The 19,832-nt window shown below is 37.8% G+C and overlaps 1 protein-coding gene and 1 long non-coding RNA gene across 4 annotated transcripts in view; one reads left to right on the top strand and one right to left on the bottom strand.

Moving 5' to 3' along the window:
* Positions 1–4,852, top strand: part of LOC116561959 — an 11,608-nt gene extending 6,756 nt beyond the window's left edge. The window contains exon 3 of the long non-coding RNA XR_004273682.1: positions 4,825–4,852. This is a non-coding gene — a long non-coding RNA (uncharacterized LOC116561959). The remainder of the gene's footprint in view (positions 1–4,824) is intronic.
* Positions 1–19,832, bottom strand: part of ATAD2B (ATPase family AAA domain containing 2B) — a 186,526-nt gene that overhangs the window by 140,557 nt on the left and 26,137 nt on the right. For all 3 annotated transcript variants that reach the window (XM_032293991.1, XM_032293992.1, XM_032293993.1), the window contains exons 2-7: positions 17,652–17,803; positions 9,351–9,400; positions 8,841–8,994; positions 6,682–6,784; positions 5,742–5,850; positions 2,436–2,552 (exon numbers count right to left, since the gene is read on the bottom strand). In XM_032293991.1, coding sequence (XP_032149882.1) covers positions 2,436–2,552; positions 5,742–5,850; positions 6,682–6,784; positions 8,841–8,994; positions 9,351–9,400; positions 17,652–17,803 — 685 coding nt within the window. The remainder of the gene's footprint in view (positions 1–2,435; positions 2,553–5,741; positions 5,851–6,681; positions 6,785–8,840; positions 8,995–9,350; positions 9,401–17,651; positions 17,804–19,832) is intronic.

Genomic DNA, 19,832 nt, shown 5'->3' with positions numbered 1-19,832 from the left:
AAAAAAAAAAAAAAAAAAAAAAAAAAAAAAAAGAAAGAAAGAAAAAAAAGACAAGACAAGACAAGAAAAAAGAAAAAAAATCCCAACTCTACAAAAAAATTTTTTTAAATTAGCCACGTATGGTGACATGCACCTCAGCAGGCTGAAGCAGAAGAAGGCTGTAGTGAGTCATATTCGTACCACTGCACTCCGCACTCCAGCCTGGGTGACCCTATCTCAAAAAAAAAAAAAAAAAAAAAAAAAAGGGGACAAAGTATAAATAGGATTTCATTAAAATTATAAATCCACTAAAAAAAATTTTTATTAAAAAAAATGTATAGGCTGGGAACAGTGGCTCACACCTGTAATCCCAGGACTTTGGAAGGCCAAGTCAGAGAGGACTGTTTTGAGCCCAGGAGTGGCAGGAGAGTGTAATCCCAGCACTTTGGGAGTCCTACACGCGTGGATTACCTAAGGTCAGGAGTTTGAGACCAGTCTGCCAATATGGTGAAATCCTGTCTCTAATAAAAATACAAAAATTAGACAGGTGTGGTGGCACATGCCTGTAGTCCTAGCTACTTAGGAGGCTGAGGCAGGAGAATAGCTGAACCCAGGAGGCAGAGGTTGCAGTGAGCCATGATTGCACCACTGCATCCCAGCATGTGTAATAGAGTGAGACTCCGTCTCAAAGAATAAATAAAATTATAAACTTGTGTTCTTCAAAAGATACTATTGAGACATTAAAAAAGACAAGCCACAGACTGTCTTGTCTTAAAAATATTTGCAAATTACGTATCTGTTAAAGGTCTAATATCCAGAACATATAAGGAATCTCAAAACTCAATAACAAGAAAACAAACCCAATTGAAAAAATGGCAAGAGATCTCAACAGACATTTTACAAAAGATTTATCACTGTCCAAAAAAAAAAAAAAAAAAAAAAAAACAAAAAAACAAAAAAAAAACACATGAAAAGATACTCCAGCACCATTAGGGAAATGCAAACTAAAACTATAAGTAACTGTTAAAATTAATTAAATAGTCTAAGTATACCAAGTGTTGGCAAGAATATAGAGCAACTACAGCTCTCATACACACTCTTAGTCATACACACTCTTAATGAAAATGGTATAACCACTTTAAAAAAGAATTTGGTAATTTATTATATCTCATTATAAAACCCAGCCTTTCTACTCCTTGGTGTTTGTTAGAAATATAAAAACATATGTCCACACAAAGACTTGTAAATAAATGTTCATCACAACTTTATTTCTAATAGCCAAAAACTGGAAAGGATCATAATGTCAATTAACAAATGAATGGATAAACAAATTGTGATATATCCACACCACAGAATGATACTCAGCAATAAAAAGAAATACACAGCTGGGTTCAAGCCATCACAGTGCTTTGGGAGGCCAAGACAGGAGGATTCCTTGAGGCCAGGAGCTTAAGACCAGCCTGGGCAATATAGCAAGACCCTGTCTCTACAAAAAAAAAAAAAAAAAAAAAAAACTAATTAGCTAGGCATGGTGCTGCACACCTGTAGTTCTAGCTACACAGGGGTTGAGGTAGGAGGAAAGCTTGAGCTCAGAAGTAGAGGCTGTAGTGTGTTATATCTGTGCTTCTGAATAGTCACTACACTGCACCATGAGCAACATAGTGAGGCCCGTTCTCTAAAAGATAAACTTTTAACTTTTTCCTTCTCCCAGCAAAAAAAAAGAAAGAAAGAAAAAGAAAGAAAGAAAGAAAAAAAAGAAAAGAAAAGAAAAGAAACCAACCAAGTTATTGGCCAAGCTGCAGCCATATACCATTTTTGTGACCTTGAGTAAGTCACTTAACCTCTTGGACCATAAAGATATTTTCCCTAGGCAGGGCGTGGTGGCTCACACCTGTGATCCCAGCACTTTGGAAGGCTGCGAACACCAGCCTGGCCAACATGGCGAAACCCTGTCTTTACTGAAAAAATACAAAAATTAGCTGGGTATGGTGGCGGGCACCTGTAATCCCAGCTACTCAGGAGGCTAAGGCAGGAGAATTGCTTGAACCCGGGAGGCAGAAGTTGCAGTGAACTGAGACCATGCCACTGAACTTTAGCCTGGTTGACAGAGCGAGATTCTGTCTCAGAAAAAAAAAAGATACCTTCCCTAAAGAACAGCTGTAAATTGAAGTGCTCAGTAAACTATACAGTATAATATAAAAGCAGGAGCAGTATTTATTAAATACAAGCTTCTATAAATAAAATGAACATGTTGTATGTAAATCAATGCTGCTACCATGTACTTTGACTTTGTGGCATGTGTGTGCACAGAAGTATATGTAGTAAACGATACAGTATATAAAACCAATAAGAGATTTCCTTCTTTTAAATTTGGCAATATTAATATTTTTAAAAGCAGTGGGGCAGAGTAAGTTACTCAAATACCAAAAAGAAAAAAGTTATTAAGAGTTGCCTACCTATTGGAGGTGCTTGGTATCGATCCACTGTTTTTCTCTGTCTCAAATTATACGGTCTATCGTTTTCTTCTCCTTCTGCCTCTTCAACTTCTATATCTCCATCCTCCTCTTGAGATTCTAGTTTCCCACACACAAAAAAGAAAAGAAAAAAGCACTGTTTTAATCCAAAAGGATTAGTCTACTCTAGAAGTGAATATTTATACTTTATCCATTACTGTTTCTGCACAGGTAAAATTTAAATGCCAACATATTATATACATGTAAAAGAAAATGCTTTCCCTGCCAATGATCAACATAATTATCTGTTAAATAAATTAATGCGATTAGATGCCTGTAATCCCAGCACTTTGGGAGGCTGAGGAGGGTGGATCACGAAGTCAGACATTTGAGACCAGCCTAGCCAACATGGTGAAACCTCGTCTCTACTAAAAATACAAAAAAATTAGCTGGGCATGGTGGCGCATGCCTGTAATCCCAGCTACTCAGGAGGCCGAGGCAGGAGAATCGCTTGAACCCAGGAGGCAGAGGCTGCAGTGAGCCAAGATGGCACCATTGCACTCCAGCCTGGGCAACAGACCAAGACTCCGTCTCAAAAAATAATAATTTGGCTATAGCTACGATATAACATCTAAGAAGAGTTAAAATAAAAGCATAGCTGGACGCAGAGGTACGCGCCTATAGTCCAACTACTCAGGAGGCTAAGGCAGGAGGATGGATTGAGCCCAGGAGTTTGAGTCCAGCTTGAGGCTACATAGCAAGACTCCAACTCTTTTTTTTTATTTTTTATTTTTTTTTTTTTTTGAGACGGAGTTTCGCTCTTGTTACCCAGGCTGGAGTGCAATGGCGCGATCTCGGCTCACCGCAGCCTCCGCCTCCTGGGTTCAGGCAATTCTCCTGCTTCAGCCTCCTGAGTAGCTGGGATTACAGGCACGTGCCACCATGCCCAGCTGATTTTTTGTATTTTTAGTAGAGACGGGGTTTCACCATGTTGACCAGGATGGTCTCGATCTCTTGACCTCGTGATCCACCCGCCTCGGCCTCCCAAAGTGCTGGGATTACAGGCGTGAGCCACCGCGCCCGGCCTATTTTTTATTTTTTGAGACAGAATCTGTCTCTGTTGCCCAGGCTGAAGTGCAGTGGCATAATCTTGACTCACTGCAACGTCTGCCTCCCAGTTTCAAGCAATTCTCGTATCTCAGCCTCCTGAGTAGCTGAGGTTACGGGCGTGCACAATGCCTGGCGAATTTTAGTATTTTTGGTAGAGACAGGGTTTCACTATGTTGGCCAGGGTGGTCTCGAACTCCTGATCTCAAGTGATCCATCCCCCTCAGCCTCCCAAAGTGCTGGGATTACAAAGGTGAGCCATGTGCCCAGCTTCTATTAAAAAAAAAAAAAAAAAAAAAAAACATGAAAATTAATAAACGTATGGACCCCCAAATGCAATATGTAACTTTTTAGCCACAAGAATTATCAATATAATACAATCATATTAAAGCATAGAAAAAATATAAAGCTGGCAGGATACTCAGGGAAGTAGAAGACTAAAACTGCAAAGGGCTGAACATGGTGGCTTACGTCTATAATCCCAGCACATTAGGAAGCTGAGGCAGGAAGACTATTTGAGCTCAGGAGATCGAGACCAGCCTGGATGACATATTGAGACCCCCATCTCTATAAAAATTACAAAAGATTTAGCCGGGCATGATGGCAGGTTCTTATGGTCCTAGCTACTCAGGAGGCTGAGGCAGGAGAATCGTTTCAGCCTGGGAGATCAAGGCTGCAGTGAACTGGGATTGTGACAATGCGCTTCAGACTCAATGACAGAGTAAGAAACTGTCTCAAAAAAAAAAAAAAAAAAAAAAGACTGCGAAGGACTTTATACTTTACTCATGACATCTGAAAGCATTATTTGAAAAACTTCTGTTGTTAGGCTGTAGAGAAAAATGGACAAATACAGTATTTATCCAAATAATACTATAACATATTTGTACCTAAATAAATTTTATGAATAGCCAAAACATTACTTTTTGAAAAATGACTGTACAATCACAGTATTATAGGCAAAAATTCTAAATATGGCGTATCTACTTTGGAAACTCTACAAAGATGTTCAGTTAATGAAAAGGCAAAAATTACATTATAAATCTGTCTCACCTATACTGATTTTCTCCAAAGGAAGCAATTTAGAGGTTCTAGCTGTAACAACAATAATATTTGCTCAATAAAGTACCACCTCTTCAAAACTGGCAAATAAAAATATTAACTACAGAATTTAAAAAAAAACAGTCTTCTCAATCTAAACTACACAAATAACGGGAACTAGTAAGATTCCCCTTACTATGCTTATACCAAATCTTCTCAAAATCCATCTCAATAAAGATTATGCCAGGCCGGGTGTAGTGGCTCATGCCAGTAATGCTAGCACTTTGGGAGGCCAAAGTGGGCAGATCACCTGAGGTGAGGAGCTCAAGACAAGCCTGGCCAACAAGGTGAAACCCCATCTCTACTAAAAATACAAAAATTAGCTGGGCGTGGTGGAGCACGCCTGTAATCCCAGCTACTTGGAAGGCTGAGGCAGGAGAATCGCTTGAATCTGGGAGGCAGAGGTTACAGTGAGCCAAGATTGCATAACTGCACTCCAGCCTAGGCAACAAAAGCCAGACACCACCTCACATAATAATAATAATAATAATAATAATAATAATAATAATAATAATAATTAATGCCTACAGAATTAAATCCTATAGGTGTACTGGTCACCAATTTATAACTCACGGGGCCAATGTGCTGCTGTCGTGTTCCCAACTACAGCACTACAAGTTCAGTCTGGGTTATTCAGTTCGGAACCCATCAAGGCCTCAGGAAAGAACAGTGTAGTCCCCTTCCACTGGTATTAGAAGTCTTTCTAAACTTTACTCTTTATTCCTCAGACCATACCTAAACTTGAGATCCACATAATCAGAGATTTAGAGGCCATGGATAGCAAAGTAACCTTCCAGTTAGAAGGTGCCTAAGTACAAAAAAGGCCTCACCTAAGAAGCAAAGGATCCCAAAGAAAATCCCATACCAGATGGCTACTAAAGAAATACATTACATAATGTATAATGTACAGTTAAAAACATTTTTCCAAATGAACGAAATGAAATTCAGATTGCCAACTGAATTTAAATTATATCAAATTAATATAGATCTCAAAATCCAAAAATCACCTACCTAGCAATATTCTACATATATTACTTGTATATTTTATTTTTCTTCCCTCCACCTGAACTTTCTAGCATTTATTTCAAAAGGTGCTTTACAAACCTTCTTCTTCACCCTCAGTAGAAACTTCATGATGATTTTGTATCCCATAACTATTTCTTCTTAGGGACTTTCTTCGCCTTTTCACTCTTGAATACATATCCATGTTTTCCTTTTAAAGAAAGAAAATCTGTCAAACAGTAACATGACATTTATTCTCCACTATAAAAAAACAACCCAATGATACATACCTGCACAATTAAAGTTATTGAGCACCTATTTGCATGCCATAGATACCTGAAATGTAGCTTCCTAAATTTAATAAATGTAAGGGATAAAAGGGAAAAAACTTATAATAAATCTACAAAAATGTAAAACTCATAATGCCAGCAACATACTTCCTCCCTCAAGCAAATTACAGCCTAGTAGGACAGAAATAAGACAATCACAGGTAATTATAAAGAAAGTAAAATAAGTTAATTGCCATAAAGAGTACAAAGTCTCTAAAATCCAAACAGAAGACTCTCCTTTTGTTATGGGATAAAAGGAAGGGAGCCAGTATTTGAAATTAACCTTGAAACAATGGCAGGACTGAATCGGTCACTAACTAGGAATATTAACAGGAGTAAAAGTTGTAGGAACAAGAATGATTTGTTTATACTTAAGCAATGCTGTGTGAGAAAACAGAAGTTGAAACCAGATCATAAATGTCAAGGTGTTTTTAATAAATTCAGTGCACAATAAAAAATTATTAATGGTTCAAATCAGAAAAGTAACAGAATCAGAGCTGCACTTTAAGGTAACTCATCTAGCAAAAGTGAAGAGGGTTTTCTTGGGAAGTCTGTAGCAACAGGAGGCTGAAGAAAGGAAGAAAGCAAGTTGGAAATGAAGAAGAAGGAATAGTTGTGCCAATTCAAACTAATACAACTGTTGCATTCTCCCTTTAAACTCATCAGTTAAAATAAAAAATATTTACAAAGATTGCTCCAGCTAATATACTCACAAATTCTGTATCTGTCCACATTCGAAGTCGCTCTACTTCTCCCGACCGGCGATTCCGTCGGATGTTAATGTTGTCCATTTCCTGTAGTACAGCTTCAGCAGTACTAAAATCATATAATAAAATCAGGATTTAGACAATGGTGGCACCATATACATAAAAAAGCTCTTTGTGAAACTGTAATCAAATCATCTCTGATAGGTAACTATAAATAACTTTTCTTTTTTTTTTTTTTAGATAGGGTATCCCTCTGTCATCCAGGCTGTAGTACAGTGGCCTGTTCACAGCTCACTGCAGCCTCAACCTCCTGGGCTCAACTGAACCTCCCACCTCTGCCTTCCGAGTAGCTGGGACTACAGCCATGCACTACCGTGCCCAGCTAATTTTTATATTTTTGTGTGAAGATCAGCTTTCACCATGTTGCCCAGGCTGGTCTTGAGCTCCTGGGCTCAAGTGATTCACTCACCTCAGCCTCTCAAAGTGCTGCAAGTACAGTAGTGCACCCCACCACATCCCAATTAAATACCTCTTTCATAACAGCATCTATCATCAGAATACAGTGCCCAGTAGGAAAAACAAAACCAGGACATCTTCTACATATTAAATATTCATTAAAATAAAACTTTTCAAATATAAGGCTTTTGTTAATAAAGTCCCAATTTAAAAAATCCATAATGCCCCTACAAATAATTATCAGATATATGACACTGAAAAAATACTAATTCAATCTTTTTATTGGAGATAGTGTTAAGAAATAATAACATTGCATAAAATAAAACAATTTGTAAAAAGTTTAAAGCCAGTATAAGGTTTACTGGAAAGGCTTTTTTAGAAATCCGAGAACACTGACATTCAAGAAACACATGCTAACATTTTAGCAATTATTTTTCCTTTGGCTCACATCTGTAATCTCAGCACTTTGGGAGGCCAAGGCAAGTGGATCATGAGGTCAGGACATCGAAACCATCCTGGCTAACACAGTGAAACCTCGTCTCTACTAAAGTTACAAAAAATTAGCTGGGCATGGTGGCGGGTGCCTGTAGTCCCAGCTACTCAGGAGACTGAGACAGGAGAATGGCTTGAACCCAGGAGGCGGAGGTTGTAGTGAGCAGAGATCAGGTCACTGCACTCCAGCCTGGGCAACTGAGTGAGATTCCATGCCAAAAAAAAAAAAAAAAAAAATGGATGGGTCTTACTATGTTGCCCTGACTGGTCTTGAACTCCTGGGCTCAGGATCTTCCTACTTCAGCCTCCTGAGCAGCTATGACTACAGTCTCCAGCCACCACACTTGGCTATCTTAGCAATTTTTTTCTATATTGTAAACAAATACTTACATAACAGGTACTATGCAGCTAGATACTGATCTAACTACTTAACAACACTTAAGTTTTAAAAATAACTTAAGCCCAAATTTGATGTTACTACTGTGGAATACAATTTCCTCTCGTCAAATAGGGATTATAATGACCACCTTCTCCAGGCTGTTGCAAGGATTAAGCAGGATGACATATTATCTGAGAAAAGTTTTATAGATGCAGATGTTGAACAGATAGTCAGCTTACTCACTAACTAAGAGACTCAATCCCACATACTCAGTCTCAAAACATCTTCAATTCAAAATCTTGACTATGTAAAACTACTATTCTACTATTCAGTACAGCCAATAATGAAACAATCTTGCTTGAAAATTATCAAAAGCATAAATGTCTTATCAAATGACAATAGTAGTGAAGATAAAATTACTTTTTATATTATCTAACCATTCAGAAGAGCTTAAAAGAGATGAGAAAATTAGCTATTGCACAAATTATACATTAAATTGACTCAAATGACTAAAAAACTGACAATCACTGCTAACCACTGTTAATTCAAATTAAGATGAGTATTCCTGTTTTTGTTTTGCTTTGTTTTTTAAAGTAGAGATGAGATCTTACTATTTTGCCCAGGCTGGTTTTGAACTCCTGGGCTTAAAGTAGACCCTCCCACTTCATCCTTCCAAAGTGCTGAGATTATTAGGTGTGGCCCACCACACCAGCTTCAAGTTAAGTTTTAAAAGAACCGTATTTATTGCTAAATCCTCACTTATGTTATTTTTTTAAAACATAATTATATTAAAAACCAAATAATTAAATGAAACTGCTTACTACATAAGCATTCATACCTATTTACTAGTTGATCAAATAACAAACTCTGGTTCACGCTTTCAAATCTGTTTTTCCTGGAACGACAACTTTTTCTGACTTCCATGTCACCATTTATACAAGAAAGGTCCCCATCTCCCTTCTTTTCCCCTCGAAGGGGATGGCTTCGAAGGGCTACAAGAAGAGAGATATTTACATTTCAAAGTACAGAGTATAGAAAGAAAAGAAAAAAAAATTACTTTTAAAAGCCTACAAAAAGTTGAATATAACCTCTTAAATGGCTTTAATATTCAATAATCTAAAATTTCTATAATTTTTACAATCTGTCATAAATAATTTAAATTATTTCAGGTATGCTGATTGCTCAAAGTTCAACAATTACATACATCTTTTTTACTATGACTGAAATTCAGCCATTTCCAACCGTATGCTCAGCACACTATTAAATCACTCTATTTTTCCCCACTTTAATGCTTTCTCTAACATTACAAGAATTTTAATACTAACCAGTTTCATAATAGAATACTCACATAAGCTACTATGTCCATTTGGTAATGTAGCACCAGGCTGAGAAGTTAACCTAGAACACAATTATATTTAATATGCAAACACATCAATATTTGTTTATATAAGCAAGAAATGCAATATTGCTGGAATTATTTCAATCGTTAAAACTTTTTTAAAAGTAAAGATAACATTTTTACTGTAAGATTGGCAATATGCTAATTAATAAAATATACTAGCTAGTTAAAAACCATTTCATTATTTCAAGAAAAGCTTAAATAACAGATTACAAACCTGGCTTACTCTGTCATCAACTCTACAAATTAAAATTCCAAAAAAAAAGGCTTAAACTTAATATGTACCATAAAATTAACTAGGACCATAAGTAGCAATGGCCACAGGCATTAACTATTGGTTTTGGTTGATGAAATAAATTTCAAACAATGATAAATATATTAACACAATAAACAGTAAGAAAAACATGCTTGAATACCAATATCATTTAATAATTTCTTCAAAGTATTATATTACACATTTAAACTGACAAATGAAAACAGCTGATTTATCAAAAGGGCCATTTTACAATTCTCTTTTGGGTGGAAGAAGAGAAATATAAATAACTGGAAAGGTACTAAAAAGGCCACCAAAACATGAGGACTAGGAAAAAGTCACAATGCTTCTTAGTATGGTCAGAAAGTTCAAAAGTAAAAACTAAATTGCTGCGTAATAAAAGAGGTGTCAACACAAACTAAGATATTTTTGAAATATCCAATCATTATGTTTTGAAGATTAAAAAACTAGGGAAAGTACATCCAGAAAATCATAAATACATGACTGTCTTCTATCTATGTGGTTTGCACAAATTTTTTAATTAATCTAACATTTTTGGTTACTCCAGCACTCTTCATGTTAAATTATAAATATATTGTACATCACAATACCCCTGGCCCAGAAAAGGTCACAGTTAAAATGACTAAAGGGTAAAAACAAAAACTCAAGCCAGGTGCAGTGGCTTACACCTGTAATCCCACCACTTTGGGAGGCTGAGTCAGGCGGATTACCTGAGATCAGGAGTTTGAGACCAGCCTGGCCAACATGGTGAAACCCCATCTCTACTAAAAGTACAAAAATAAGCTGGGCGTGGTGGCAGGCATCTGTAATCTCAGCTACTCAGGAGGCTGAGGCAGGAGAATCGCTTGAACTCAGGAGGCAAATGTTGCAGTGAGTGGAGATCACTCCACTGCATTCCAGCCTGGGCAACAGAGAGTGAGACTCCATCTCAAAAAAAAAATAAAAAACTCAAACTACTATGAATCTTCAGACTGTCAAAAAAGAAAAAAATTCTAGCTCCCCTTTCCTCTAGAAAACAACAACAAAAAACTAACTTATCCTAATAAACTATCTCTTGGAGAAAATTTCACTTTTAGGACTATTGTATACAATGCACACGTTTCTACAGGCATATGAGTCTGACTATAAAGTAACAAAATGATTAGGCCAGGTGCAGTGGCTCATGTTTGTAATCCCAACACTTTGGGAGGCTGAGGCAGGTGGATTATGAGGTCAGGTGTTCAAGACCAGCCTGACCAACATGGTGAAACCCCATTTCTACTAAAAATACAAAAAAAATTAGCCAGGTGTGGTGGCACGTGTCTGTAATCCCAGCTACTCAGGAAGCTGTGGCAGGAGAATTTCTTAAACCCAGGAGGTGGAGATGGTAGTGAACTGAGATCATGCCACTGCACTCCAGCCTGGGCGACAGAGGGAGACTCAGAAAAAAGGATATAATACAGGTATTCTTATAATGTTGCCATTGCACAATGCATTTCTGGAACTCTCGAGAATCACCCTCAAAATCCACTTTATTATTTCAAAAATATACTTTGTCTTTAGACCCAACAAAGCATTCACTCAGCTTGGTCAGTTTATTCCCAAGTCTTGGCACCAAATGAATTTTCACTGTACACAAAGCCAAATGGTTGGAATTTTACATCACTTGAATTGTTCAAAAGAATAAGATGCGGCCGGGGGCGGGTAATTCAAGCACTTTGGGAGGCTGAGGTGGGTGGATCACGAGGTCAAGAGATTGAGAGCATCCTGGTCAACATGGTGAAACCCCGTCTCTACTAAAAATACAAAAAATTAGCTGGGCATGGTGGCGCATGCCTGAAATCCCAGCTACTCAGGAGGCTGAGGCAGGAGAATTGCCTGAACCCAGGAGGCGGAGGTTGCGGTGAGCCGAGATCGGGCCATTGCACTCCAGCCTGGGTAACAAGAGCGAAACTCTGTCTCAAAAAAAAAAAAAAAAAAAAAAAAAAAGAATAAGATGCAGACCCTAAGGTCATTCCACAAAAGAAATCTAAAACTTTTTGGAACAATGGCAACATCATTGGGGTAAAATCACAATAAGCTTTTTGTCTGCTCTACAGAAGACAACGCTTACTTGGCTTTTATTGTTACTAATGAAAGATCTGTTTTAAGAAAAAAGAAAAAAAAATTGTTCTTCAATTGATCCAATTACGTTACAGTCAGAGATTATTACTATCATCGTTTTGTCATCATCATTTATCTTTATAAAAGGGAGAGAGAGTGAAAAAGGAGACGTGACATGAAATACATGAGTATATTAAGAGATATTAACATACTGAGGTTTTTTTGTTGTTGTTTTTTGTTTTTGTTTTTTTTTGAGACAGTCTCACTCAGCCACCCAGGCTGGAGAGCAGTGGCACGATCTCAGCTCACTGCAACCACCATCTCCCAAGCTCAAGAGATTCTCCCGTCTCAGACTCCCGAGTAACTGGGATTAGAGGCACCAGCCAACATGCCTGGCTAATTTTTGTATTTTAGTAGAGATGAGGTTTCACCATGTTGGCCAGGCTGATCTTGAACTCCTGACCTCAGGTGATCCACCTGCCTCGGCCTCCCAAAGTATTAGGATTACAGGCATGAGGCACTGTGCCTGACCTATGAGATTTTGTAAGGATTAGCCTGCTTAGACATATGTGCCTAAAAGTTTCTGTATTACATCAATGTTCTGAAAAGTTGGTCACTTAAATTGAGCAGGCAGCTTTGCTCTTTTGTTTTTTTAAAGGAAAGTAGGTGAGTTGGAGACTTTTTTCCCTATGTCCCTGTTTCCTGAATTTTTATTTATTCTTTATTATTTTTTTGAGGGGACAGAGCCTCACTCGGTCGCCCAAGCTAGACTGCAGTGGCTGCATCTCCTTGGCTCACTGCAACCTCTGCCTCCTGGGTTCAAGCAATTCTCATGCCTCAGCCTTTTGAGTAGCTGGGATTACAGGTATGCATCACCATACACAGTTAATTTTTGTATTTTTAGTGGAGACAGTGTTTCACCATGTTGGCCAGGCTGGTCTCAAACTCTTAACCTCAGGTGATCCCCCCCCACAACCCGTCTCCGACTCCCAAAGTGCTGGGATTACAGGCGTGAGTCACTGTACACAACTCTGTTTCCTGAATTTTTTAAATGGAAAGGGTTTCACTTTACATTAGGTGATTATTACATTATAATTTTCTATAGCTTTAATTATCTGGGGCACACATCATTGCAATACCAGACTTAAAAATCATATTTATCTGTAATCCCAGCACTTTGGGAGACGGAGGTGGGTGGATCACGAGGTCAAGAGATCGAAATCATCCTGGCCAAAGTGGTGAAACCCCGTCTCTACTAAAAATACAAATATTAGCTGGGCGTGTTAGTGGCCACCTGTTAATCCCAGCTACTCGGGAGGCTGAGACAGAAGAATAGCTTGAACCTGGGAGGCAGAGGTTGCAGTGAGCCAAGAGCGTGCCACTGCATTCTAGCCTGGGCAACAGAGTAAGACTCCAACTTAAAAAAAAAAAAAAAAAAATTTATTCTCCCTTTCCCAGATAAACTCAAGGCACTTAATGATTTATGAAGGTTGTAAACCTCAATTCAGAAAAGCCCCAGTTCTGACAGACCTCACTTAACCACTAGTTCTCCTCAATTCTAATATGCCTCAGCAGTCCACATAGGTGGTTATACTTTTGCCTCACCTCACGATTTCCTTATTACTTAACCACAAAAGGAAATTTTCAGGCATTCTACATTTGAGTATATAGTAAATTTTTTTTTTTTTTTAGACAGAGTCTCACTCTGTCGCCCAGGCTAGAGTGCAGTGGTGCAATCTTGGCTCACTGCAGCCTCCACCTCCCAGGTTCAAGAGATCCTCGTGCCTCAGCAACCCAAGTAGCTGGAATTATAGGCACTCACCATCATGCCTGGCTAATTTCTGTGTTTTTAGTAGAGACAGGATTTCACCATGTTGACCACACTGGTCTCAAACTACTGGCCTCAAGTGATCCACCCAACTCAGCCTCCCAAAGTGCTGGGATTACAAGCATGAGTATACCATAAGTCTTACAAAAAATTTAGTTTGTCTGTATCTCAGAATATGCCTATTATTCTAGATAAATACCAGGTTAAATAAATGACTAGTAACTGAATAAATATCTGCTGACAAAAAAAAGTCAGTAAAATAGCATTCTGTATTCAAAATATTTGTAAGCGACAACATCTATGTTAGTATGTATATTTAAGAATCTCCATATATAATGTAAATATATTTTAAAATATTTTTGACCAAAAACATCCTATTTTACTAAAAGTATCAATCATTAAAATTATGTTAAGCTGGGAGCAATGACTCATGCCTATAATCCCAGAACTTTGGGAGCCCAAGGTGGGCAGATCACCTGAGGTGGGGAATTCGAGACCTTCCTGACAAACAAGAAGAAACCCCACCGCTACTAAAAATACAAAATTAGCTGGGCATGGTGGCGCATGCCTGTAATCCCAGCTACTCAGGAGGCTGAGACAGAAGAATCACTTGAACCCGAGAGGTGGAGGCTGTGATGACCCAAGATCGTGCCATTGCATATCTGCTTGGGCACAAAGAGCAAAATGGTCTCAGAAAAAAAAAAAAAAAAAGGTGATACACTTGGGCTTTTAAACTCAGGTTTCTCCCCAAAAGAAAACTCATAATCTTGCTTAAATAAATTATGAAGATTCAGGCGTTCTAGGTCCATTTTTATCTCTATCTTCATCCAATTACCTAACTCTAAAATGGAAATTTATTTTGTCAATCAACAATAATTTCATTAATGACCTTAGTGGTTTTCACAAAGTTCTTTAGAATTTATTATTTTTCATAGCTAATACTAATTCTTATCTGTATTAAATTTTCGTCCGTATGAATGAAGGAACAAGTTATTTTACGTGAAAGGACTTCAATACATTGGACTTAGATGCCCACAAGAGTTTAGACCACCAAAATAAAGGAATCAAGATTCTCAGGTTCATGATATAAAAATAAATACAAGCCTTCAAGAAATTCTTAATTTTTGCATTTATATTATCTAAAAATCTAAAATATTTTTAACTATACATTTTCCTTAAAATTAAATTCTATTGGCCAGGTGCAGTGACTCACACCTGTAATCCCAGCACTCTGGAAGGCAGGCAGATCAGAAGGTCGAGGGATAGAGACCATCCTGGCCAACATGGTAAAACCCCATCTCTACTAAACATACAAAAATTAGCTGGGCGTGGTGGCATGCGCCTGTAGTCCCAGCTACTGGGGAGGCTAAGGCAGGAGAATTGCTTGAACCTGGGAGGCGGAGGTTGCAGTGAGCCAAAATCACACTATTGCACTACAGCTTGGGTAACAAGTGCAAAACTCTGTCTCAAAAACAAAACAAAAAAAAATTAAATTCTATTGAATCTAATAGGTTAAACTGCATTTTATGTTCAGGTCATCTGAAACATCAAAAGACTCTAATTATAAAAGTTTAACAATTACTCATACTCCTAGATGAATAAACTAAAAATTGAAACTTTTTTTTTTTTAACCAAGATTGGTCTCACTCTGTCACCGGGGGTGGAGCGCAATGGGGTGATCACAGCTCACTGTAGCCTCAAACTCCTAGGCTCATGAGATCCTCCAGCCTTAGCTTTTTGAGTAGATGGTACTACAAGCATGTGCCACTGTAGCTAATTTTTTAATATTTTGTAGAGATGGAGTCTCACTATATTGCCCAGGCTGTTCTTGAACTCCTGGGTTCAAGCAATCCTCCCACCTTGGCCTCCCAAAATTCTGGGATTACACGCATGAGCCACCATGCCCGGCCTCAAAAATCTTTTTAAATTGTGTGAACTACTAAACATTGTTCTTTTGCCAAAATAGAAACAGTAAATGTATTAGTATTCATTATTTTTTTATTTGAAATGTATTCTGTATTTTTTTAAAGAAGAAATATCTCACTCTAAGATACCTAAATGATTCCTAAATGGAAGCATAGCCATCTTTCACTCATTCTCCCAAAATTGTTGAGGCTTTTTTATATGAAAGACTTCTATATAAAATACTGGCCAAGTGCAATGGCTCACACCTATAATCTCAGCACTTTGGGAAGTCGAGGGGCAGGTGAATCACCTGAGGTCAGAAGTTCGAGACAAGCCTGGCCAATGTGGTGAAACCCCGTTTCTACTAAAAACACAAAAATTAGCCAGGCGTGATGGTAGGCACCTATAATCCCAGCTACTCAGGAGGCAGATGCAAGAGAATCACTTGAATCCAGGAGGCTGGGTGGTTGCAGTGAACAGAGATGACGCCATTGCACTCCAGCCTGGGCGACAAGAGCGAAGCTCTAACTCAAAAAAAAAAAAAAAAAATCAAGATCAATTTACGCAACGGCCTGCTGAGTAGATAAATCTACTATATTACTTGCACTTGAATAAACTGTTAAAATCATCTTAAAAGTCAAATTTTAACACTAAAAAAAAATTGTTAGGAACATTTATCTAGAAGATGATATTTGATTCACTCATTTAACAAATGCAAGATATAGATTACAACAGGTAGATTAAGTCTAAAAGTGTAATTACATGGCAGTACTAAAGTAATATAATTATCCAGACCTGTTTCATATCACAGATGTGTGAGTGTGGGAAAGGAAAAAAAACAAAAATAAACAGACTATGATTCATGTATTTTTCTACTTAGCCCCCAGACAATGCAAATTAAAAAAAAAAAAAAATAACAGGTACATCTTACGAAGTATATTTTGGTAAGTACAGAGACCCCTTAGAAACTAATAAACGTACAAAGCCTGTCAGAGTCTATAAAACCCCAAAGATTTTTTTCACTAGAGAATAAAAGTATCCAGAATTTACCTACACATATAAAATCAAAATATTTTTAAATACTTAAAGACGGAAAAAAACCAAAGGACTTCCCTTTCACTTCTGTTCGCAGTCACACATCATCAGCACTTCTACTTTAAAGATTTTAAAGAATCCTTTAGTTCCCAGATCCATGTAAAAAAATTGTTTTTAATTAGGAAAAAAATAAAATAAAGACTTTATATAAAACAGAAGCTACAGATTCTGATTTCAATGTTTAAATCTTTTCTGGCCGGGCACGGTGGCTCATGCCTTTAATCCCAGCACTTTGGGAAGCAGGTGGATCATGAGGTCAGGAGTTCGAGACCAGCCTGGCCAACATGGAGAAATCCCATCTCTACTAAAAATACAAAAAATTAGCCAGGCGTGGTGGCACGCGCCTGTAGTCCCAGCTGCTCAGGAGCCTGAGGCAAGAGAATCGCTTGAACCCAGGAGGCAGAGGTTGCAGTGAGCCGCGATCACAACACCATACTCCAGCCTGGGTGACAAAGCGAGACTCCATCTCAAATAATAATTTTTTTCTATGTGTGTGCCTAACCTAACTACCATTTAGTAGTAAATTAATCTTAGTCAGTTTCAGAGTAAATTATCAACATTTATTCTAAAACTGACTGAAATTAAGTTTTCCTGATACATACTGAACCAGACACAAAGCAAATTTAAAAACAGAGTAACAGATGAAAAGATGTCTTTAAAAATTAATTTAAATATCATTATATCTTAGTATATCAATTCAAGTGAAATAGCCAATAATCTTACAAAAGGGAGATTTTCAAATAAAAATAAAATTCTGACCATATGTTTTATTTAAATTTTCAGGACTATAAATACATATGCATACTCAAGAGTCATAAAAATCTGTATTGTTTTACTTATGGTAGTTTCGGTTACATACCATATATCTTTATAGAACAAATATATTTTAGAGTATATTGGGAGAAAATAAAATTACATACAAAAATTATAAAATAAGTTTAATACAATTTACTTATAAGTATTTATAAGACATTACTTTATAAGCTAAGAAAATTAGTACTAATATCAGCCCTGAATTACATTCAGTAATTTAAGAGAAAACAATCAATGAGTTCTCCTCTCTCACCTGGCCTGTCCAGTTGATAAGTTCCATTCCTCTCGCTGACCAGTACTTCTTGATTTCGATTTGTCTTTGCATACAGAATCAGGTTGTTTCAAAGTGCGTTTGGCTGGAGGAGATACGTGACTGTCACTTAAACTACCATCAACTTCAGCTTTCTGAAAGACAATGTTAAAAATGTATTCATTATTCCTATTAAGACAAATAGAATTGTTGATATTAGGGGCCAGGTGTAGTGGCTCACTCCTGCAATCCCAGCACTTTGGGTGACCAAGGCAGTCAGATCACTTGAGGTCAGGGGTTCAAGACCAGACTGGCCAACATGGCAAAACCTCGTCTCTACTAAAAAAAAAAAAAAAAAAAATTAGCTGAGTGTAGTGGCGGGCGCCTATAGTTCCAGCTACTTGGGAGGCTGAAGCAGGAGACTAGCTTGAACCCAGAAAGCAGAGGTTGCACTGAGCTGAGATCATGCCAGTGCACTCCAGCCTGGATGACAGAGCAAGACTTTGTCTCAAAAAAAGAAGAACTGTTAATATTCTTGGGTAATCAAGCAAAGTATTTTGTCAACCAACAAATATTTACTAAAAGAATTATACTGCAAATATAGCAAAAGATAAAACCTGCAAACATAAAAAAAGAAAGATTACATTTATAATCAGAAAAGTATGTTCTGTTTCTTGTTTTTGCTTTAAAAAGTCTTCAAGAAAGGCTGTGTGGGGTTTTTTTGTTTTGTTTTGTTTTGTTTTACATGGAGTGTTGCCGGGTCACCAGGCTGGAGTGCAGTGGTGCAATCTCGGCTCACTACAACCTCCACCTCCCGGATTCAAGTGATTCTCCTGCCTCAGGCTCCCGAGGAGCTGGGATTACAGGTGCGCGCCACCACATCCAGCAACTTCTTGTATTTTTGGTAGAGATGGGGTTTCACCATTTTGGCCAGGATGGTCTCAATCTCTTGACCTCATGATCCACCCACTTTGGCCTCCCAAAGTGCTGGGATTACAGGCATGAACCACCACGCCCGGCCAAAGGTGTGTGTTCTTAAACGTTTGGTGTGTGTATATATATCTCTTTCTATGTCACAATCTCTCAGACTCTCCTAAATACTCCAGTATGTACCTCCCCAAACAAGGGCATTTTGTTACATCACCACTATACAAACCCCCTAATCAGAAAATAAACATTGGTATAATACAGAGTCAAACCATAGATATTCAAATTTTACCAAAGGTCCCAACAATGCATCTCTTTCAGGTCCAGGATCCCATACAGAAACACATACTGCATTTAGTTAACGGACCTCCTCAGTCTCCCTCAATCAGTCTTTCCTTCCTTACCCATCTTTCATGTCCTTAACTGTCAAGAGTACAGGCCAGCCAGGCATGGTGGCTCACACCTGTAAGTCCAACACTTTGGGAGGCCAAGGTAGACAGATAGGAGTTCAGACAAGCCTGGTCAACCTATCTCTACTAAAACTTAAAAAAAAAAAAAAAAAAAAAAAGTGCCAGTCATGGTGGTATGTGCCTATAATCCCAGCTACTCAGGAGGCTGAAGTATAAGATTCACTCAAACCCAGGAGGTGGAGGTTGCAGTGAGCAACCACCACTCTCCAGACTGGGTGACAGAGCAAGACTCCATCTCAAAAAAAAAAAAAGAAGGACAAGCTTTTCATTCAATCTGGGCCCAGCTGATGTTCCTAGTAATCAGATTCAGGTCATGCATTCTTAATAAGAATATTCAGAAATGATGCTGTGTATATTATATTTATCCTTCCCATCCCCAGGAATGTTAACCTTCATCACCTGGTCAACCTGGTGTCTGCCAGGTTTCTTCACTGTAAAGTAACTATGTTTTCCTTTGTATTTGACTTATATATTACGAGGAATTATTGCAATAATTCACCAATACCCTGTTCCTCATCAAATGTCCACCAACCAGCCTTAGCATTCACTGACTACTCTTGCCATTATCAAACACCACAAACGTGGTGATTATCTAATTCCATCATTCTTTCTACATCTGTAGTTGGCATTTTAATAAAGAGCCTACCCTGTTCTCCCAAATTCATTTATTCATTTATATATGTATGGCCTCATGGATTCTTATTTTATTCTATAAATTATAATCCCCTACTCTATTTTGTTGCTCAAATTATGTGAAATTTAGCCAGTGTGAGTCCCTTCAAAGTAA

The sequence above is a fragment of the Sapajus apella genome, unplaced genomic scaffold (genome assembly GCF_009761245.1).
Source record: "Sapajus apella isolate SASKATOON/1434 unplaced genomic scaffold, GSC_monkey_1.0 scaffold31, whole genome shotgun sequence".
NCBI lineage: Eukaryota > Metazoa > Chordata > Mammalia > Primates > Cebidae > Sapajus > Sapajus apella.
Note: the sequence above shows the minus strand (reverse complement) of the source record. Positions and strands in the feature narration are given on the sequence as shown.